Raw genomic sequence first — 23,289 nt, forward strand, 5'->3', positions numbered from 1 at the left:
AAAATGGAAGGGAGCTTGTTAAAGAAATCACTGTTGGTGAAAAAAAGTGTCTAAGAAAGACGACACAAATTCCAAGCTGCCACACTGCATCATTGTGGCTTGATTGCATACCTCTAAAAAAGAAAAAAGAAAAAAAAAGAGCTCATACTGTAGCACAGTATACTATACCTTGAATTCTCCACTGACAACTTGAGCAGAAAAACGCAAAATACGCCAAATGCAAATAAAGAGCTGCAGCACAATTCTTGTTAGGAAGCACAGCCCTAGAAAGCTGAAAGAATGAGATTTTGAAGTAAATATTTAGTCTGAAGAACTAAGTTCAGTCAGACATCGAGAGCGATGGTCAAACATCTTGACTTGATGTTAATAAGCCGAGGTTAAAAAGCTATATCATGTGCGAGTTGCACATAAAGAGGAAGAATACCTGACTTTCTGGGGCCAGCATCTAGTAGAACAAACCAATCGTCATTGACATGAGTATGTTTGAAGGAGCGTCTTTCTTCCTGGATCTGTTTCTCAAACTGGGGTCTTGTCTTGACAATAGAAATCATCGGTTTGGTCTCAGATGCTACAACCTTTGGAACTTCCCCCATGAATCTGAGGCGCTCAGGGATGGCAGCTAGTTTCATACATTACATTGATTAATGGACAAGCATTTACAGTTAGCTTGAGCAACCGAAATCTGTGCAGCCAAACAAAAATCTGAAATAGTAATGTAAAAAGCACATTGACATAACGGAATGAGTCCGTTCAGTTCTACCTGTTTTCTTAGAAGCCACATCTAGAAGAGTAAACCAATCATCCTCTATTTTTCTCTCAGTCTGACATGGTTGCTGCTGCAACACATCTTGCATCCACATCCGCTCCACAGCAGCAATTGTCTGTGAGGATTTCTGTTCTGTGACTGGAAAAGCTTTAGATACCGCTACATCAGGATACCTTTGGACAGTTTCAGCGACTACGACTGAATACAAAAAAGTACATTTAAGCTTAGCCACAAAACTTGATCTGCATTTCTTTTAACCAACCAAAAAATAGTAAATGCAAAAAAAAAAAAATCATAAGCTTTGTGTGGTGCAAAAAAACATACCTGGCACTTTTACTGCCTCTAAAAACACAAACCAGTCATCATCCAGCTCTCGCAGTTGTGGTTGAATTTCAACTAACTTCAATGGCAGTGGCAACCCAACTTCTTCTATGCTGGATTTTTGTATTGTTGCTTTTGCTGTGGCAACATCCAAAATATTCTCTACAGCAACTGGCAAAAAAAGTGCATATAGCGGAGATTTGAATTTATATTTACAATAGTTGTACTCCGTGCTCGAATATTTCTAATTTTATTCGATTTGTTGAGTTTAAACACTGTTCATGACAATACATTCTGATATGGCTACCTGACAATATTGGAGCGGTCTTTTCTGGGAAGATTTGTTGTTGGAACAATAGAAACCAATCATCATTTTCTTCTCTCCCTGATGCACATACAAGTGGTCTCATTTCCGAAAGACGAGTCTCATCATGTTTAGTGTTTTCGCCAATTATCACCATCTCCCATGTTGTAAGCTCTGTGGTTAACACATCAGCCTCAAACGGCTCCGTGAAAGCTGAAGCAATTTCAAAAGGGGCATCTATCACAAGTAGACGGAGTCAAAAGAATATGAGTTTCTATCAACCATCAATCAAAGGCATGAAGGGTTTCTTGTCAGTAACCGTGAACACACACTGTTTACCTGGTGGTTGTGGTATAACTGCCTCGTCACGAATCGCATCAAATGCCACAAACCAGTCATCATCTTTCTCTGGTTGTGGATAGAATGGCTGCACTCTCATCTGGTCCAAACCAACTGGTAGCGGTTTCAGCTCTATGCCTTTAACTTCAATTACAGGTCCAACATCCTGATAGATGTTTGATGCCACTTGTTTGTTAACTATTTTAGGAGCAAACATTAGGTTCTTGAGGTGTACTTATGAGTGTGATTAAGCACAAAAGAAGAAAGGAAGATGAGGTACCTGGAGGTACAAAGGCAATTTCTCTGGGAACAACATCCAACAGTGAAAACCAGTCATCCTCCATCTTTATGACCGGTGGGAATACTTTTAGCTCTGGATACACTTTCTGAGGAGTCTCTTCTTTTTGTATTTCTTCTAATTCAACCTGTACTCTTTCTTCAACCACAGTTGAAATGCTTTTTTCTGCATAAGACTGAACATAGCCAGCCAAGGTCACTTGACAAAAAGAAGGATGGGAATTATTAAAGCAGTGACAGCTACTTGTATTAAGGATAACATGTGTGAGGTCAGCACTACCTGGTGGCACAAATTGTGGTACTCTGTAGGGAAGATCCAGTAATAAAAACCAATCGTCTATTTCTCTTACAATCTGTGACAGCATAGTGACATCCTTTTGGCTCGGATACTCATTTGTTTCCGTTTCGTCGACCACTACCACATTCATGGATTTGTCTCTTATTTCAACTGCTACATCAGTCAGAGAGAGATCTTCTTTGGCAGGCAAATTGACAGCAGCTACAACAAGAAGATGTAAATCCTCAGACCCAACATGTTGCAAAAGGGCTTTCAGAAAAAAATGCCAGCAAAGCTCGACAATCCTGTTTGTTTGAAGAAAGCTGTGAAGAATTGAGAATGGATTTCAGCAATACCTGGTGCTACATAAGTGGTTTGCTTGGAAACAACATCCAGTAAAACAAACCAGTCGTCGTCACCCTCTTCCACCCAACGTTGAGGAACTTCTTGAAAAGATGTCGGTGCCTCTTCCCTCTCTTCAAGTTGCAGCTCCCTAACCTCCTCGTACTTTGAAACCACAGACATCACACTTTTTGCCTCCATCTCGCCTGTATCCTTTAAGGTAACTGATACGGGCAAAATGTGTGCGCATGAAAAAAAGGCATAAAAAAGGAAGCGTTTTCTGGAAAGCAGCAGACAGCATAGCAATACCTGGTTTTAAATATCTGGAAATACAATCCAGCAAGACAAACCAGTCATCTTCTCTTTCAACAAAGGTCTGTCTTGACACTTCTACAGATTGTTCTTCTAGTAAGACCCTTTTTTCCTCAAATGGTGCAACTACTGATTTTGATGTGAAAACCTCCCCCTCGTTGAACTCTACACGTTTCACTGATGCGGCTGAACAGGTGAAAAAACAACATGAAATCCATGAACATAATAAATACAGCTTGCACCAAGCTAAAAACAAATATGGGCGACATTTTCAAAAATATTGCTCAGTGCACAAGTTCATACTGTACCTTCAGGTTTGACAAAAGGTGTGTACGGCACACGGTCCAATAGCATGGACCATATATCCTTATCTTTGTCTCGTGAAGAGCCATCTTTAACCTCAGTGACTTTCTTCTTCGCTCTTTCCTCTAACATTTTGGTCTCCAATCGAACCTCTGCGAATTGGAAGTTCTTTTCCGAGATTATGTTTAGAAGGGCATCTTCCATTGCATCAAGCCTCTCTGGCTTCTGATCCACAAAAGCAACTTTCTTCTTAGTTTTTACCACCCTCTGATAAGCTACCTGAAAAGAGGAACTACTGTTTTTTTCTTCAACCTCATCTTTCCATTCATCTTCTATCTGACGTAGTTTCTCTCTCAGGCTATAATCAAACAAATGTTCAATTTTTCCTTTCTCAGAATCATCTTCCTCAGGCAAAAGACCCTTTAAAAACACTTCTTTTATTTGCTCTTCTAACTCATCACGATCATCTCCCTCATTCATGTTTTTCACTCTCATCACAGAATTTCTCAACACAGTCTGTGTAATGGCTTTACTTTCTTTCTGTATTTCTTCTTCCTTCAGTTTGGCAACTTCATGTTCACCTAGTTCCTCTTCTATCACTTCCTGGATCCTATCTGACATCTCTTCCACATCCTGTAATCTATCTTCTAAATCTTTAACTTTCCTCAGTCTCTTCTCCAAATCTTCTATCTCTTCGAGTTTGTCAATCATCATCACCATCTCCTGTAGCCTCTCAATGACCTCCTTCTCTGTCAATTCTTCCTCCTTGACACACAAAATCTTCTCATCCTCCACCTGTGGCTGGTCTGCGTGGAGGAGAAGCAGTAAGGATCACTAAACACGATGCATAAAATAAGTGTTGTGTTTCATCAAAAATATACCATGTCTGCTTGCTAATCATACCATCAAACAGTAACTCAGGTCGTGGTTTATCGACATGCTTATACAATGACGAGCTGGTGATTTGATCAAAGTTGAGGAACCAATCATGGTGCTTTTCATGTGCTGGTTGCAAAAGCCTGTCAATAGAGCTCATGTTTGCCAAGCTAAGCTTAGCTGACAATAAAAGAAGAAAAATAAATCAGACAAAAAAAGATTAGAAAAAAAAAAAGAAAAATGTGCTTTAAAAAAAATAATAACAAATAAATAAATATATATATACTCATGGAGCTAGCATGTGTTATAAATCCTCATACCTGGCTGTTTTACACAATCAAAAGATGGAGAAAATGGAAAAGGAGGATCTCTTTGGACCAAGGTAGCCCATTGATCTTCTTTTCTTGTCAGTAGCTGTGCATCAGATGAAAGCTCCCACCACGGCAGACTGCCTGCCTGAGTATTCCTGGACTGAATAAATGTCCCTTCAGACTCACTTCTGGCTGTAAAAAGATGATGGCGTGATGATGTTATGTGATTATGCTTCCTGGTGTTTCAAGCCACATGAAAAGCATTTATGCCAGATCTCTAAGTCCAGTGAGCAGACGTTAGCGAGAAAGCTGAATGAGATCTCAAGCATGGCCATGTAGCACATGCAATACCACAAAAGGCAGTGGTGTTTCTACAGTCATGGAAGCAGAGATGGTCGCAAAAACAGGAGCAAAGTTAAAATGATGAGCACAAAGCTACTGAAGTTATTGCACAACAAAAATATAGCTTCAATCTTAGTGCAAGCTGAAAAGCAGAGTCAAGCTTAAAAGTGTCAGCCTATAACATTTATTGCAGTGACCAAAGATACCCTGGGATCATGCCAGGGAAAGGATAAGGTGGTTCACTGCACTGACACCATAGTTGGTCTTTCTAATCAGAGTGTTAAACATGGCAAAGGAAACCCTATAGCCATTAGTGAGCACAATGAATGTTTTGCAAAGCTCCACACATTTCCAGGTACCTAGAAAGTGGAGGACAGGGTGGGGGGTTTCGGAAGCAAGTATCGATGACCAGTCATCAACCTCATTCCGGAGAGTCTGGTCTACAGATGTTGGGCCAGAAGATAAGTATCTTTCTTGAGCTGTGATTTGTGATTAAATATGTGTGCAGCATAAAGATAGGGCTCCAGAACATACCTCCATCTAAATTGCGGGAGAGGCGTTTGCTTGCAGAACGTGTGAAGCGGGGGGCAGGGCGGTCGATCATCGAGCTTGCTTGCCGAGTCTGGGCCTGGGTGCGACCGCTGTACCTGAACTTGGAGCCCAGAACGAGGAAACGACGTGACGAGGGAGGCTCGATAGCTGAAACCCTGAGGGACGGACACATTTCTTAAATTCTAATCCACCAGCCTCATCCATACTCATTTTGATTTTGAATTCTAAAATTGGCAATGTTGTGTAACTTGGAAAGCGACAACTTTGACCCATAGAAAGTTCATTCTAAGGTCAGAATGAGTGCACTACAGCTGGTCAAATGGACAAAGAGCCAATTTCACAGATTAGGCTGCAGGTTAGCCAATTATGCAGAGGACAGGCATGTGCTGGCAAGAAGGGACATGACATTCAAACTGGACAAAATCAACATGCGCGTACCTGAAGAAGGTGTGATGTTCGACGCAAACTTTCCACAATTTCTTCGATGCCTTGTAGTTCGGTAGTTTGAAGCCGATTGTGCTTTCATACTGCTCTTGCTGTGTGCCAAGAAAACAAAACAAATAAAGCAGGGTCAAAGAGGGTCACATTCAGTTGATCACATTAGTCTGCCACACAGCATGAAGCACGACATTTACCCCGGAGCAAGGTCGCATTAGTACATTCTAAATCCCATTCAGTCAGGAAGACTACTATATTCAAGATAAGTAATTTAAAATATTAGGACTACAAATACTTTATGAGGCTGCATATACATATATATATATATGTATGCATATTGTACATATAAAATATATGGAGAAGATCCAGTCAGGATACACAATCACAAGTTTGTCTGAATCAAGGGAGGAGCAAATTGAAAATGTATGCAGCGGGCCGCCAACCGCAAATAATGAACTACCACGAATAATAATTGACAGCAAAAGAAAATGAAAATGTTTATCAAACCACTAAAAAATCTTGAATAAGCGGGAGTAAAGCGGGTATAAAACACTAAAGAATTTTCTATTAGTTTGTTTCCCCAACTCCACCCCTCACTTATATCTTTGGGGCGAATAAAACCTATGAAAAGGTAACCACAAGTATGCAGGCATGCACTGGACTTGTATTTTAATATACCTCAGCTGGTCGGATCTTGATGAAAAAACTGCTGCGTTTGTAAGAGATCTTGAGAACTTTAGGCCAAGGGAAACGGTTGATTCTCAGCTTGTCTTTATAGACCATCAGACCACCAGAGCAAACTCCAAGTGTAATGTCAACACCATCAAGATCCTGCAAAATCACAAACACGTGCCACAGAGCCGCATGTAACTGTAAAGTTTTGCGTTTTCAACACTAGTCCACAGGGGGGCACAATTTCAAACACTATTAGGTTATGCAGTTCAATAACACACAACGTGACATCAGTTTAATTTTCTAGATGTTAATGAACACAGCAAGGTTCAAAACATAAGCAGATATATATCTTTTAACTGAAGTGGACCCATTACATGTGAAGACCTTTAGACTCGCAGGGTCTCAAACGCAATCATCGGGGCCATAAGTCAACACGGACGTGAGCAAGCAAAGACAAAGCTTAATACCTTATGCACGTTCATTTCAAGAATTTGACTCAAACTTTCACAAATATGTAAAAAAAAAAAGGCAGACAATACGTGTACATGTAGTGGTAAAGCAACTTTTTTTGCACCGTGTTATGGGATTTCTAGCTGGCGTGTGCCCTTAATACTTCAAATTGTGTCATTAAAATATTGTGGAGTGTGTTAGGGAATTGGAGGAGGAGGAATTTCCCAGCATGCTTTGCTGCTGGGGTAATTATCACGTTTGAATCTTTTGTAAATTCTCATGTGTTATTTTGCACAGAACTGGTGTAAAAAAAGTTGTGTTGTTTTAAATTATTGCTACTTTGGTGGAATTGAATGTGCTACTAAATGAAAACGACAACTGAATGAATGACAATTAATGACACTTAGGTTTTCCAAATTAGGTACAGCATTGGAAAACTACAAACGTAATATTTTGACGAATAGTAATGTTGCTGCTATGAGCAGAAAAAGCCTTTTATGACTCAAACTCACTGCAAGTGTACGGCACAAAGTCCACGCTAATCATCGAATGCTGAACGTTTTTCGAGATCGAGCTGAGCTAAGTCCCAGGACCCGTTTTTTTGACAAAATGGTAATTGTTTAGCCAGTTTTTACCTTTGCTTGGTGAAGGTCCACACCGTACATTGCAAGTTTCTTGGCATTTTCCAGGAAGAGCATGTCTGCCTGGGCTGGACTCATTGACCTTCCATACAAATAGGGGATGGTTTCTAAATGAAATCTTGTGAACCAGCTCAGATTCTTCAGTTATTATTAAACCTACTAACGGCTTACCTATATGTTCGGTGCAACTCCATCACCTTTTCCTCCAGCTCTTTGCTCTGTCCAGGAGCAAGACTAAGATCTTTAACATAGTCAGCTCCATGGAGTTCTGGGTCATATTCACCAAGCTCTGACTGTGCAGTGTAAGAGCCAAGCAGGGAAAGGGTGACAAAGGAACATGGAAGAACGCCATTCATGATATCCTTCCTCAGCTGAAGACACAGATAGTACCTGGAAAAGACAAGAGCTTATAATGTATCAAACATTAACAGGGTAGTTCACATTTTATTGGGAAAAACACTTGTTTGCTTCCTACTTAAAAGGTTAAAAGGGACCATTTGTGACAGTTTCCTATAATCTATTAACCTCGCGCCTGAAGGTGGTCAAACTCAACCATGAACATTGACGAGAAATTCACCTTGTAAGGTCTTCAGTAAGCTGTGCCGGGTCAGGAGGATAGAACTTTATGTTGAAAGTAAACTCGTAGATCGCACCTGGTACCTGTTTACGGATCTCCTTGGCGGGTTCAAGCCATGTCTGATGATGGGAAATATACACAGTCATTAACTCACAACACATTTATCACAATTTTAGATTCTGTGAGGAAGAAGAAACTGATTTTTGTAAACAGAATTTGTAGACAGTAGCAGTGGACACTCATGGAAACATTGTACTCTATAAATCATGCACTGAAGCTTATAGTATAGGAAATTTAGGACAATAAATAATACCTCCTGATTTATTTATACCCAAAACAGATTTCCAGTTTTAATAGATCCTTCTGGTTAAAATTTTTTTTAAAACATTAACTCCCACCCCAAAAAATAGAAAAAAAATGATGGAGAAAATGAATAAGTTGCTAAGCTCTAAAGCAGGGGTCCCCAAACTTTTTCCTGTGAGGGCCACACAGCTCTTCCCTTCTCTGATGAGTGGCCGCGGTCAGTTTGTTACAGAAAAAGTGTGACGATTGCAGGAGTGCCTAAATGTAAAAATTTATTGTTTTTCAGAAAGCCACAGTCAAATATAGGACAATACAGTTTGAGGGGGGAGCTTCACTTACAGCATCAGAGGGTACGAACTACATTAAAAAGTTTTTGTGTTTCAGTTTGTGGAGTGAAGCTGTGAAATAAACTAGATGAGGGGCTCAAGCAATGTCCAAGCATGACCCAGTTTAGGAAGTGGTACAAGCACATGGTTTTCCCTGGGTATAGGGAAGAGGAAAGGGTTAAAATATAGGGGGTTTTCTTTTCACATATCTGTTATTGGCTAAGTCCTGTTTATTTTTGTTTGTCTTGCATCTTATGTATATGGTGATTTGGTTTATTTCATTGTTACTATGAGGACTAGTTACATAGGGCGGACAGATATAATTAAGGAATAGAAATGGGGGGTAGGTTTTAATAAGCAAATGCTTCATCCTACTCTTTTTTGGACACAATGAATAAATTCTGATCTTGTAATTATTATCATTATTATTATGTCTTCACTATTGTTTCTATTATCTCAAGAATATCATTGGTTCTGTCTGATTTTTTTTTTTTTTTTAAATTCATTTTGTTTTTCGTTTGTTTTGTTTGTCTATTATTTTTATCTCATGTCCAAAATAAAGCATTCATTCATTCAAATAACCCTTTCTGTATTCTTCACGGAACAAAGTTAATATAATATAATATAATATAATATAATATAATATAATATAATATAATATAATATAATATAATATAATATAATATAATATAATTCATTCATTCATTCATTTTCCATGCCGCTTCTTCCTCACGAGGGTCGCGGAGGTGCTGGAGCCTATCCCAGCGAACTATGGGCAGTAGGCAGGGGACACCCTGAACTGGTTGCCAGCCAATCACAGGGCACAAGGAGACATACAACCATTCACGCACACACTCATACCTACGGACAATTTAGAGTGTTCAATCAGCCTACCATGCATGTTTTTGGGATGTGGGAGGAAACCGGAGTATATAATATAATATAATATAATATAATATAATATAATATAATATAATATAATATAATATAATATAATACCACTATTAATTAAATAGATAATAACCAAATAACCCTCTTTGGGGTCTTCACAGAAAAAGCCAGGAAATAAATAACACAAGTAGAAATTTTTTTTTTTTTTTAAATAGAAAAAATTTCAGGGGGTCGGACCAAATGTGGAGGCGGGCCGTAGTTTGGGGACCCCTGCTCTAAAGGAATGGCCAAGATAATAAATAGACGTGTGCCGTTTACCGGTTTCAAGGTATACCGTGGTATGACAATGTCACGGTTTCAAAACCGGCAAAATTTTCCATCATACTGTTCCTAAGGTATCAGGTATTTTTTATGTCCCAAAAATGCATGGAGGAATCCCTCGCTTGCAGCTGCAAGGCTCAACCCTCCCCCACCGGTTATTGCTCAGTTTCAGTGAGTCAGCTGTGCTACACGATGGCTGGAGGAGGTGAAACTCCTGAATTTTTACCCCCATCGAAGAAAACGAAATTGCTGGTATGGGAATACTTCAGCTTCGGAAAAGTTACAGACAGGCTTAGCGGAGGAGGGCCAACCGATATATAAAACATGTTCGCGGAGGGTGACTGCTGAGGACGCAATACCTCCAACATGATTTCGCATTACTACAAAATTAAAGGCTAGTAAACACTGACATGAACCAGCTACGAGAGTTAACCCCCGCGTGTTTAGTGTGTCAAGCGGTGGTAAAACATGTCGTTTTTTCTCTCTGGCAACTGTCAGTGTTGAGAAACAGATTGTGTGTATAAAGTAATCATGATACGACCCATAGACATGTGCTTTTATGGAAAATAATTCAATTATTTTTGTTCTGATGGTAATAATATAAGACATTTTAGAGCTGTGATTGCAATACCGTGATACTGTGATCCACCAGCTACGAGAGTTAACTCCAGCGTGTTTAGTGTGTCTAGCTGTGGTAAAACATTTTTTCTCTCTCTGGCAACTGTCTGTGTCGAGAAACAGATTGTGTGTGTAATTTAAACATGATACAAGTCATATACATGTGGTTTTATGGAAAATAATTCAATTTTTTTTGTTCTGATGGTAATAATGTTAAAACATTTTAGACCTATAATTGCAATACCGTGATACCGTGATATTTTGGCTTAATGTTATCATACCGTCGGAATCTCATACAAGCACATGCCTAACAACAAACAAAAACATGGAATTTAATTGTTTTGTAGCTTACTTTGCTGGTTGGTGTTTCCCAATGAGCTAGACCAAAATAATCTTTCTCCAGCAGGTTGAGATTGTCACACACCTTGGTGACGAGCTCCTGTCCTTTAGCATGTTTCTAAATAAGAAGATTCAATCAGAAAGACAAACCCAAACAACAGTGAACATTCAGGAACTTGTAACGTTGTGTGATGGCTTACATCAAGCTCACACTCAAATTGAGTGTCATCCAGTAAAGTGACTTTGCACTGAATGGTTTTCTGTCGTTTGGAGCCTTTGGCATCGTCACCCTTCTTCTCAGCCTTCTTTTCCTTAGATGGCTTTTCCTCCTTGGTCTCCACCTTGGGCTTATCATCTCCCTTTGCTTCTTCCTCCTCTGCTTCTTCATCTTTCTTCTCTGCATCCTCTTCCTCTTTCGCTACTTCTTCGGGCTCCTCCTTGATTGCAGCTTCTTCCTTGGGTTCCTCTGGAGCTGGCTGGAAAAGTCGGAAAAGGAGAATAGATAAATATATGTAATCGCTTGATATGCAAAATATGAGTAGCATGAATTGCCATAATGATGCTAACGGTAACGATTCAAATGTTGCACTGACTTGCATCTCTGCGCTGCTGACTGAGCGTTGATCTTGAGCTTGCTCAGTTTCAGGCTCAGTTTTAAGTTCTGGTTCTGGGGCAGCAATTGGTGCTGTGACTTGTGTCTCACTTGACCCTTTCTCCTTTTCCTTCTTTCCTTTTTTTACTTTTTCTTTTTTCTTGCCTTTGTCTTCTTCCTGTTTATCATCTGTCTTCTTGCCTTTTTCTTCGTCCTTTTTAGCCTCTTTGGATTTTTCTTCTTCTTTCTTTTTGGCCTCTTTTGATGTTTCCTCCTCTTTCTTTTTGGCCTCCTTCAATTTTTCCTCCTCCTTCCTTTTGGCCTCCTTCAATTTTTCCTCCTCTTTCTTTTTGGCCTCCTTCAAATTTTCCTCCTCTTTCTTTTTGGCCTCCTTTAACTTTTCCTCCTCTTTCTTTTTGGCCTCCTTCAATTTTTCCTCTTCTTTCTTTTTGGCCTCCTTCAATTTTTCCTCCTCCTTCTTTTTGGTCTCTTTCAATTTTTCCTCCTCCTTCTTTTTTAATTTCTCCTCCCTTGACTTCTCCTCTTCCTCTTTCTTTTTTGCCTTTTCTTCCTCTTTTTTCTTTGCTTTTTCAGCCTCTTTTGCCTTTTCTTCCTCTCTCTTCTTCTCTTTCTCCTCCTCCTTTTTCTTTGCCTTTTCTTCTTCCTCTGCCTTTTTTCTAGCTTTCTCTTCTTCCTTTTTCTTTACTCTTTCCTCTTTTTCCTTTTTCTTTACTCCTTTTTTATCAACCTTTTCCTCCTCTTTAGTTTCCCTTTCTGGATCTGTTTCAGTAGCTTTTTCTTCAGTAGTTATCTTCTTTTTCTCTTCTTGTTTTTCTTCTTTTTCTACAGCTTCGACTGCCTTTGCCTCTTCCTTTTGCTCAGTCTTCTCCTCCTCTTCCTTCTTCTCTTGCTCCTCTTCGTTTTTCTCCTCTGTGGCTTTCACTTTTTCTGTGTCACTTTCCACAGTTTTCTTCTTGGTTTCTTTCTTTTTCTTCTTACTGCCTTTCTTTTCTATTTTCTCTGGCTCAGTCTTTTTTTCCTCCTTTTGCGGTTTCTCTTCACTCTTTTTTATCTCTTTTGAGTCAGTCTCCTCAGGAAGAGCATCCTTCTCTTCGGTTTTCTTTTTTTCTTCCTTTACTTCTTCTACTTCAGCAGCTTCTTTTTCCTCCCTTGCTTTCTCTGCTTCAAAGCCCTCTCCTTCTGAACACTGCGAACGGCGTTTAAGAAAAGAAGAAAAGAGGCGAGACAGGCCTTTGCCAGCCGAGGTTCGGGTGCGAGGCTTCAGCTGCTCCTCTTCAGGGGAGGAGGCTGCATCTGCAGCGCCAGGCTCAGCCGCCTGTCCTTGTGCCTTCTTACTGGACTGCTCCCCCTCTGGCTCAGATGCTGTTGCCTCGGGACTCTGCTTGTTCTCAGGTTCAGGTTCAGCAGTGCTTGCCTTCTGCTTGCCTTCAGTATCCGCCTCGCTTACGGCACTTGCCTCTGTTGTCATGGTAGGTACTAGGGTGGAGAACAGGAAACAAGTCAGAAAGGTAAAGAGATCACAGTGCTGTTCAGAGAGTGACAGAGCACAACATTGTTGCACTTGAAACATAACAAACAAGATTAGGATCATTGTACCATAATCTTGTGTGTCGTAAACAAGCGTAATTCTGTTTGGCAAACATGTAATAGCAGCGCTACACAGATTGAAGTAAATAAAATTAAATTTCAAAATTAAGCATACTTTTCAGGTATTAATACTGAAAATAGTACAATATAAAGATACTTTACACTCATTTTGTCACTTCTTACCACTTATTCATCTATTGCATTTCTATCAATAACCTAACAGTTCCTGATAATTGGTACTGGAAAAAATGAATTAATTGACCAATTCCCATGTTTTTGTTCATTTCCCATTTCAGAGGCACTGACAACCATTGACTATATTTGGGATACACACTCACGTAGACATCCTGCAATGCACGCACATGCACAGAGTCCTACAATAGCCTTCCTTGTTGGATAGTGGGTTCAATTTGACAACATTGCCTGTTACAGACTCATTAAATTTTACGGATACAAAGGAGGCATTCCACATTGTGTAGGTGCCGATTAGCATTGCTTGTATTATCCGGGCCAAAATCGCACACAAATCAGTGTAGTTCTACCTTCTAACATACTAAAACACTTTGATGAAATGGAAATGCACAATGTGAGCGTACAAATTCCAAATACCACTGAGGGATGCTTTGCAGAAAAATGTAATAGCAAACTGAAAATCATATTTCGATACAGATTATATACTGTTTGGAATTTCCACAGCAACGCCTCATTAAACTAAAAGCTCATTAAACTATTTGGCTCCTGACCTGCCCATAGGCATGTGCCGATAACCGGTTTGAAGGTATACAGTGGTATGAAAACGACACGGTTTTAAAACCGCAAAAATTTTCCGTCATACTGTCGTTAATGTATCATCTATTTTTTATGTACCATAAATGCAGGGAGAAATCCCTCGCTTGCAGCTGCAAGGCTCAACCCTGCCTCACTGGTCTTTGCTCATTGTCAGTGAGTCAGCTGTGCTACACGATGGCTGGGGGAGGTGAAACTCCTTAACTTTTCCCCCATTCGAAGAAAACGAAATCGCTGGTATGGGAATACTTCGGTTACAGACGGCCATGGCTTAGAGGAGGGCCAACCTATATGTAAAACATGTCTGCGGAGGGTGGCTGCCAAGGAGGCAACATGATTTCGTATTTATACAAAATTAAAGGTTCGTAAACACTATCATAAACATTTCCCACGAGCTATGAGAGTAAACTCCAGGGTGTTTACTGTGTCTAGCGGTGGTAAAATTAGTTTTTTTCTCTCTCTGGCAACTGTCTGTGATGAGAACGAGAGTGTGTGTATAATGTAAACATGATACGAGTCATACACACGTGCTTTTCATTGAAAATAATTCAATTAGTTTTGTTTTGATAATAATAATAATGTTAAGCTGTGGCTGTGGGTTTACGCTCATCTAACAGACTGTATTTATTTTAATTTTTCATTTAGAATTTTTTTTAACTTAACATTATACTTATGTTCCAATTTGCTAATATGTTTTGAAAAATAAAAATCCTGTTCAATGGAAAAAAGTTTTTTTAAACCCAGATATCTGAAAGTAACTCATTTTAGAGCTGTAATTGCAATACGGTGATACCGTGAAACCGTGATATTTATGTTTAAGGTTATAACATCAGAATCTCATGCCGGCACATGCCTACTTGTCCAGGTTTAAAATTGATCGAATGCTGCAACATTTAAAATGCAAGACCCCCAAAAAAGTGATAATGTATTTGTACACTTGACAGTCACAGCAAAGGTGTCTTGCAGTTTGGGACACCATTTGTTGGGGTTGTAGAAAGGACAGATCTCACATATTTAGAAAGGTCTTACTTGCCGATTAAAGCCTTTGAATAGCTGAAATAAACTGCCAGCATTATGCAATCAGGCAACCTCTATTTGCTGAGGTAACTCCTTTATGGTAGCAATATACCTCATTTGAACTTAACATTGCCTAATTAGTTACTTATTTTGCAGTGTCAGTGTCCCAAATAAGTGATCAAGACCCTCCCTTCCATTTATGAACTCGGGGGGGAAGGGAGACGCAAGGCAGGCAGGCAGGCAGACAGAGGGGTAGGACGATCTTCCAGATGTACGGGCCCCAATATACCATGCATGCACCTCCGGTTGGAACTGCAGGGGGAGGGGGAGGGGTGTGGGGGGTATCCAAACACACACACGCACACACTTGAACGTGCACACACACACAATAAAATCCTCTTTAGCCCTCCCATTGTTTTTGTCCAGTGACCAATAACTACACTGCACTCTATAACTAATCCTGACCACCCTTCCCCCAAGAGACCCCCCATAGGCCTTTTCCCTAGGTCACCAAACACACATACTCACACGCAGCTATGCATCAGTGCTCACAGCATCCACTGGGTCTTTTAATGCTCTGTCATCTCAATTCTGATTGTCAGGAAGCAGACATGCTTCTAATGGACCAGCTGAGCTCGTGCCTGCTGTCTCCTCCATTTTGTGTTTCCCATCTAAGAACTCAGCTATCGGCCAGCTGAGCAACGGTAGCCTACATCACTTGACTGATGGACCTAACAGAAAAGGTCTTGCTACATGCTACATGTACAGCCTCTCTTTTATGCACTGTAAGTCCAATAAAATAACTGCTACTATACCTTAAAGGGAAAAGACTGCCCTAAATATTACATAATTAGTCTCTCTAATGAGATAAATTATAGATGTAGGCCACCTTCTAGCAAGATTGAGTTTAATTAATTCTCCAGCAGGAATATTGTGGTTGAAATCTGATGCGGTTGAATCAAACATCTTGCAGGTCTTTAAACTCAAGCTACTCGTTTTATTTCCTTGGTTACGATTGTTAAAGTAAATAGATTGGACTCCATTTTTAAATGCAGTCTCAAATCATATCTCAGAGATGCTTTACAGCTGCTTTGGCCTGATGTGCAAATGTGTGATTAACTTAGACAGCAGGGCTGAATGAGGAAATCGTATGGTACATAAATAGATGTTTGTGCTCAGGATGCTTGGACTCATTAGTTAGCCTTTACTGACAAGCTCATGTCTATTTATATTCACCGTATTCTGCAGCACATGGCACGCATATGCAGATTTACACATATGCATCCATACTTGCCCGCATACATATGAATAGAATCCAAGCTTTTAATCAGTGTCAATGTTCCTTACTCGCAAACATGAATACACGAATGGGAATGGTGACGTATGTTCTGAACATGCACTATCTTGTCAATTTGAAGTAAAGAAAGCATGTTACCTTGCCACCAGGAGTAGGCTTAAGGAATTAGCTGGAGTTTAGAGTTAATCAGGCCCAAGTTACCAAGTAAGATTATCTCTACCTTACTGCCTCCACTGGCCATCTTATTGAATCCATGCACTTGGATGCACTATGAGTATCAATAGGGGTGGGTGTGCAGCTTGAGTCTCTGCAGGTGTGCAATGAAAACAAGCTAATGAAGATACACTCAGCTGTGCTGAATCATGGGTTGACAAGATGCTCCGTCCTTCTAGCAAAAAATCAAATAAATCAGGAGAATTCAGATGAAAGCCAGGATATTTGCCCTCAGACTACATGGTGACTTCTAATAATTTTAAAACTTAATCAGTAAACATATGCAATACAACATGTGCCTTGTCGCATTGGATTGGCTGGTAACGTGACGCAAACATGCCTGTCCAACAATTCAGGATGATAAAAGATGGGTGGACTGTGGCAGCTATTAGCCATTCAATTAATCATCAATTCTGAAGTAAAAAGAAACTATCAAACACGAAAATCTACTTAGTTCTTAAAACCCCTAAAGGGGACAAAGAAACTGTGAAAGGATACAGTATTCCAAGGACATTCTAAGACACTGATGCCTATATTCCTTCTAATTTGGGTACACTGATACAGGAGTTTATTTCAGTGTTAACCTATCCACTCCCAGTTCTCAATGAATCAATACACACAGACGGAGAGCACTCCATAATGTAACATGAACCAACATGGGAAATGAATGAAGCAGCCTGATTGATTTCGTATGGTTGCCCTGTAAGTGATTCCAAAACCATTTCCAGCATCAGCTCAGTCAAATCTCAGCTGAAAGAATGAAAGCTGTTTGGATAAGGCCAACAAGAAATGTATAGCATCATGCACTCTGTGGTGCAAAACATGAGATAGAAGGGAGAACATAATCCTTTAAATACAATGAAGACCAAGTAAATTCCTCAGACATTAAACAAGAAAGGACTGTGAAAAAAAAATAGTTTATTTAACACAACAGAGTAGTAGTCTAACTGCCCAAACGCATCATAACTCCCAAAAGAGGATTAACAGAAGCAAGCTCCAATGGGACCTCAATAACCTCACTCTCACACAGTAGAGCCTCAAACATCCTTCAGCATCACTTACACGCTCCCAACACTGCTGATTCAGCACTATACTGGAGACTCCCCCAAGCAACTGAGTTCCATCATTTTCATTTCTGAAGCTCATTGTTTACTCTAGCTGCTGGGTGAACCGCATGAACCCTGACTGCCTCGTCTTCATCCTCCACACGTGAGCTTCATGAAAGATTATCAGACTATATTTATCCAGCAGTATAGTCAATGGAGAGGAGGCCGTTAGGCAAATATTATTACACTCCGCGCCAAGTGAGCGAGGGTGTTTTAACACCCCCTCCATACACACACGGGTTAAAACCAAGTCAAGCAGAAAATTTAATTCAACGAATGAGGCATCTTTAAGACAGCGTTAGGAACCACTGCACGTCAAACATGTGTCTTGAGGAACAATTGTTATGTAAGCTACAAAGAGGGTCTAAATCTAAATCAAATTTGTAAGCAAAATTAATTGGATATCTTTTAGTTTAAAGTTTTATAGAAAAAAAACATTAAATGATTTTGAATGTGTTCTTTCAACAGGGAGCGATCCAAGCAAGATAATGATATATGCATCGATGCCAAATAAAATAAAAACATGCGCCCCAAGCCATTGTTTATAAATCAACTCACATACATGTAGAGATAGCGACTACTTTTGATTTGTGGTCATGTTTCATCTAAGGGTTCATTCACTCTGGGTAATACAATCAATTGTTCTATTTTTAACCCCCTCCAAAAAGTCAGCCGAAATATGGTAATACACAACAAATAGGATTCTACGTGGAACTTCTGCCGTTTAGAAAGCGTAGATATAAGCGGGATATGTCGCACCACAGTGCCGCGGCTATTTAAAAAATCTGAGTACGAAAATGGCGCCGAATGTGCGACGAAACCAAATAAACAACAGGCCCTTCGCACCACCGACATCAAAACATCTGGACTCACCGATGATGGGCTGCGCATCAATGATGAAGAGCAAAGAAGAAGTGAAAAAGGACAAAATCCCGTATTCGGCACGTTCAGGGAAGGAACAATGTTACGGAGCTACACATGCTTTGTTGTGCTGGAGGTGTCCGACGCTAGTAAATGGGCGGAGCCTCTCCGAGGCTTGGACCGGACTCGGCACCCAGCAAGCACGCCTCGATGGCGCATGCAAGGTGCACACTAACTAGATGCTCTTTAATTCATATACAGACAGGTAGTGGGTATCACAATGGAGTCAATATTTAACATACAGTAACATACAATTCCCCACTAATCTGTATCTATTTTTAAGTGTATTCATCCACCCATCTAACACAATGTAATGAGCTTCTGATTGAAAATGCCTGATGATGGTACCCAGTGAAATGCCAAAAATGAACTTTTTAGACTGAAATGCAATTGTACTACTTGAATAAATTCATCCATCCATCAGTCTATATGAGGGTCATGTGTCTGATGGATTCAAGAAGACTTAAGAGGAAGGGTACATACTAGACTAGTGGGCAGCCAATCACAGGAAACACGAAGAAAAAGATAACTATAATAAACCAAAAAGTACACACAGCCATGCACACGATGGGACAAATGTGTATTTAACAAAGGACGCATATTTTTGGAATATTAATGAGATCCAGATTGAATGGCCAAAACTCACAAACGCATATGAAAAATAAAACTCCCCAAAAGAAGTTCGGTGCTCCAATTCAAACCCCTCAGAATTATGAGTCAAAATGTGTCATTATAAAAATTGCAATCCATTGTAATCTATGTTTATTTACATATACATATACGTTATCCTTTTCATTTTGTTTCTTTGCTCATTGTCTATAAATCACACAGTTGCCTTAGTGAGCAATGTGTCATATTTGATTTATTGTAGGTATAATTCACAAAAAAATGTCTCTACCAACACTCACAAATGCAACACCAGACCACCTTTCTGGACACACGTACCCCAAGAGCTAAAAGGCATTTACGCATACTACCAAGGTTAAGTGTAGAGCCCACCCATCAATTCGAATTTCAAAACAAACAAACACATTCATAAATGTGTACACACATTCAAGCCGTCTTATGGAGCCCACCCATCTGCCTGACCCCATTAGTGCCATACGGCTGATAGGCAGCGGGTGGGTGTAAAGGGGGGCAATGAAGGGCTTCATTATTCCTCTCAGACACCATCACCTTTGTCTCACACAGACAAGTTCATGCAGTATGCCCAGCGGTGTGAACTGTTCAAACAAACATCTTACCAGTAAATCAGTGATCCTGTTAATCCAAAGATCCAAAATCCACCGGTCCTCTGAAGAAAGCCCCCAGAAATATACCTCCAGTCCAGCACAAAAAAAGTCACTCTTCTCTTGTAGACTTTAGTCACAGTGCAAAGTGATACCACGTCAGAGCGTTCAAAGTGGTGTTAAACATTAACTAATGCATTCCCGGAAAAGACCCAACTAAGCCTGCCCTGATGGAGAGGGAAAGCCCGTACTTGGTTTATTTGTTCTGCTCATCTCATTTGGACGTATTCTGGTCTATGAGAGAAAAACAATGGGCATATGAGGCAGTTGTGCTACAGTTCAGTTGCTTAGGAGACTGCCATGTACTGATGCAAGGAGCAGGTGTTGGGCTGGACCCAGGAGAGCAACTGGAGACACAACCAGGAGGGGAGGAGCGGCACTTGCAGACCCACAATCCCCTGAGACAAAGCCAGACTGTACCACAGACTCACAGAGACAGGCTCACACTCACACACAGCAGACACACCCTAAAAAAAGTGACATATGCCCTTCGTTTTTCATCCTCCTTTGCTGTGCCACAAAATGGCACATGTACTCGTATGATGGTGCAGCACATCCTTCAGCTCCAGTAGATTGCACAGTGGTGGGGGTGGGGAAAGGACTATGTTTGTTTGGAACATCTTTATCCCTCTCTGGCACCGTCACTCAATGATTACGTAATAAAGTCCCATACTGCATCCGCCCAAATCATCTCCCTTTGACTTTCAGCACTGTATCTGGGTGCATGTTACACATCATAGAGCGCTTCCCTCCAGCATCTTATATAAAGCTACACGCCGCTAGAAAAAGGTTGCAAAATATGAATCTTGAGTGCATGCACGGAAGCACGGTCCCCACAGTTTTTGTTTGTGCTCCCGCCCTGAGCTCTGCGGAGCACTAATGGGATGGTAACAGCACATCAATATTCATGGAGGAACTGTTATATCATGAAGAATTCATAAAGCAGGAATGTTGCTGCCCTAGTCTACAAGCAGACATCTTTGGTCATGGCTTGTGATCATGAACTTGTATCAAGCCAGTTTTTCAAAAATTCATGTACCGTTAGTTCACATTCAGCCATAAAATGTAATCATTTTAATAACTAAAAGTGCTAATTCATCTTTTCAAAACACAATAGCATGAATATTGTTCCATAAAGCGTGTGTAACTGAAACATCTCAAACATAAAAATAAAAGTATAAATACAATGTGATTGTTTTTTGTTTTTTTTGTTTGTTTGTTTTTGCTTGTAACTCTCATGATACATTGCACTGCAAATACTGATGGCCTTTTTTGTCATCTGAGTCCTCACCATGTTTACTTCCACTGGTTTATACCCGTGTGAGTGCTGCCATCTAGTGCACACTCTCAGTATCTTACTGTTGTTAAATCAACAATATTAGACAACCGCTACATTTGCTTGATATTTGCACACAAAATTGTCGAGCTTTACAGACTTTTCAAATTGGATGATAAAAAAATCGTGGGAACAGTGGAGTATTAGTTAGCATATATGCCTCACTGTTGTGTGGTACAGTTCAAATTCGTTGAATGTCCCAATTGAAAATTATTCCCATGTTTCTCCCATGTTTTTCTCTGAGTGGTGAAGCGTCCTCAGACATTCCCAAAAAATGCAAGTTAGATTAATGGAAAAGTTAAATTGCCATATGTGTGAATGTGAGTGCTGAAGGGTGTAGGAGTATTCGTGCTGTATATGCAACAAACTGGCGACCAATCCAGGGTGTACCCTACAGAGTATTTACAATCATATACGACAAACCCTATGTATAACCGAGTGGCAACCAGTTTGACCGAACTGACCCCAAAACTGTTCTTTTAATAAAACAAGAAAACAGAAATATAAAACATAAGGCTTGCCACAAGGGTGAAGAAATCTCCCGCCATTTCCTGGCTAATACTGAGTTGTAACTCATTTTGAGAGTGCGTGTTCTCAGAAGATAAAGATGTATTTGCGTCCACATGTCTCAGGGTGATTTGGTGACCCCACCCCTCCGTCTAAAAAGTGAAGAAATGCCATATTGCAGCTATTGCATTGAGTTACCATGTCATTACTTGTACCACTGTTTCACATCAAAATACTTGATATGTCTAAACGAACAGCAATCTTCAAATGGACATTGAGTTTTTCTATGAACATGTCCCATTATAAAAAATTAAAAGGTAACAGATACTCACATCATGGTGAAGTCAACATCCAGGAGTGCATGGTCCCATGAAAAAGCAAGAAAGAATACTGTTATAGACTATTAATTGGCAATAAGCGAGATGATAATTATGATCAAGTACAAAATACATACAGGGGTTGGACAAAATAATGTAAACACCTTAAAAATTCAACAAAAACGAATTTAATATTGTGTAGGCCTTTTTACAGCCTCAATTCTCCGAGGTATTGATTCATACAACTTGTGAATGGTTTCCAAAGAAATTTTAAGCCATTCTTCAGATACAATAGAGTGAAATCGATGTCTTAATTGAATCTCTAAAATTGACCATAAATGATCAATAATGTTAAGGTCTGGGGATTGTGCCGGCCATACGAGAAGCTCAACTTGATCAGGATGTTCCTCATGTCATTATTTAACAATTATGTTCAATGATTATGATGCCAAAATGTTAGGTGTTTGCATTATTTTGTTCAACCCCTGTAAATTTGTGTCCCCAGTAGGTAGATGAGGAGACAGTGCAAAGCGCTTTGAGGGCCTTAAAAGGTGGAACGGCGCTATACAAGTGTAACACCATTTACCATCAATTTTAAACATTCAAACATCTAATGCAGCAATGTTAGTGGGCTACTTTGAAGAAACAGACAAATATTATTCAAGTTGTTGAGGTTCAATTAGTTAGAATGTGAGAGGTTACAATGTAAATGGGAAAATATGTGCATTTGACATTGTTGACACTCGTGATTTTGTTATTCGTGTTATTTTTTTATGCGAACATTTCATCCGAGGAGAATATCAACTGGTGCTAAACTCTTACACGGTGCCTTGAGAGCAACCAACAGACTAAAGCTGGAACGAACAGATAGGAAGAAAAACTTCAGTTAAAATATTTTTTCAAACGACTGCGCAAAATAAAGGTTTCCTACCTGAGCGACGACTTGTTTGGAAGATGTGTTGGCGCCATTTTTAGTGAGGACTTAGAAAATTTTAGTTCCGGTGTTTCCCTTCACAGAGGGAGTCAAGCAGGTTTCCACGGAGGCGATGACGCAGATGCAATGACCAAGCAAAACCGTCAACCTGAAGGGTGGAGACACCGATGTCATTAATAATAATTTGACACCCTCCGGCCTCACCGCTCCCAATTTAAGTGTCTCGTGCTAGACTAGGACAGACATCCCTAAAATACGCTATATTTATTTTCCATTAGACTAATGACATAGTCACAGGTAAAGGAGTTCTCTGCGAGTGCATGCGCATGCGCGTTTGAAGAGCTTCACACAAAGAACAAGCAAAATGTGATGTGATGTGATGTTTTTTATTATTATTATTATTATTATTATAATTATTATTTTTTATATGTATTTTTTTTTTTTT

The 23,289-nt window shown here is 39.9% G+C and overlaps 1 protein-coding gene across 12 annotated transcripts in view; it reads right to left on the reverse strand.

The window, feature by feature from the left end:
* Positions 1–21,711, reverse strand: part of LOC130914452 (uncharacterized) — a 40,103-nt gene extending 18,392 nt beyond the window's left edge. For 4 of the 12 annotated variants that reach the window (XM_057833654.1, XM_057833656.1, XM_057833660.1 and 1 more), the window contains exons 1-22: positions 18,414–19,663; positions 11,515–13,010; positions 11,122–11,397; positions 10,935–11,039; positions 8,124–8,242; positions 7,718–7,936; positions 7,541–7,628; positions 6,459–6,611; positions 5,781–5,878; positions 5,325–5,497; positions 5,150–5,230; positions 4,458–4,640; positions 4,165–4,317; positions 3,267–4,067; positions 2,956–3,144; positions 2,661–2,870; positions 2,011–2,526; positions 1,731–1,928; positions 1,395–1,628; positions 1,091–1,258; positions 761–964; positions 425–619 (exon numbers count right to left, since the gene is read on the reverse strand). In XM_057833654.1, the coding sequence (XP_057689637.1) occupies positions 425–619; positions 761–964; positions 1,091–1,258; positions 1,395–1,628; positions 1,731–1,928; positions 2,011–2,526; positions 2,661–2,870; positions 2,956–3,144; positions 3,267–4,067; positions 4,165–4,317; positions 4,458–4,640; positions 5,150–5,230; positions 5,325–5,497; positions 5,781–5,878; positions 6,459–6,611; positions 7,541–7,628; positions 7,718–7,936; positions 8,124–8,242; positions 10,935–11,039; positions 11,122–11,397; positions 11,515–13,002 (5,851 nt within the window). In that variant the 5' untranslated portion in view covers positions 13,003–13,010; positions 18,414–19,663. Of the gene's footprint in view, positions 1–168; positions 272–424; positions 620–760; positions 965–1,090; positions 1,259–1,394; positions 1,629–1,730; positions 1,929–2,010; positions 2,527–2,660; positions 2,871–2,955; positions 3,145–3,266; positions 4,068–4,164; positions 4,318–4,457; positions 4,641–5,149; positions 5,231–5,324; positions 5,498–5,780; positions 5,879–6,458; positions 6,612–7,540; positions 7,629–7,717; positions 7,937–8,123; positions 8,243–10,934; positions 11,040–11,121; positions 11,398–11,514; positions 13,011–18,413; positions 19,666–19,705 lie in introns of those variants that run through there. The other 8 variants (XM_057833651.1, XM_057833649.1, XM_057833653.1 and 5 more) reach the window with 7 other exon arrangements.
* Positions 21,712–23,289: the final 1,578 nt, after the last annotated feature.

The sequence above is a fragment of the Corythoichthys intestinalis genome, chromosome 4, assembly GCF_030265065.1.
Source record: "Corythoichthys intestinalis isolate RoL2023-P3 chromosome 4, ASM3026506v1, whole genome shotgun sequence".
NCBI lineage: Eukaryota > Metazoa > Chordata > Actinopteri > Syngnathiformes > Syngnathidae > Corythoichthys > Corythoichthys intestinalis.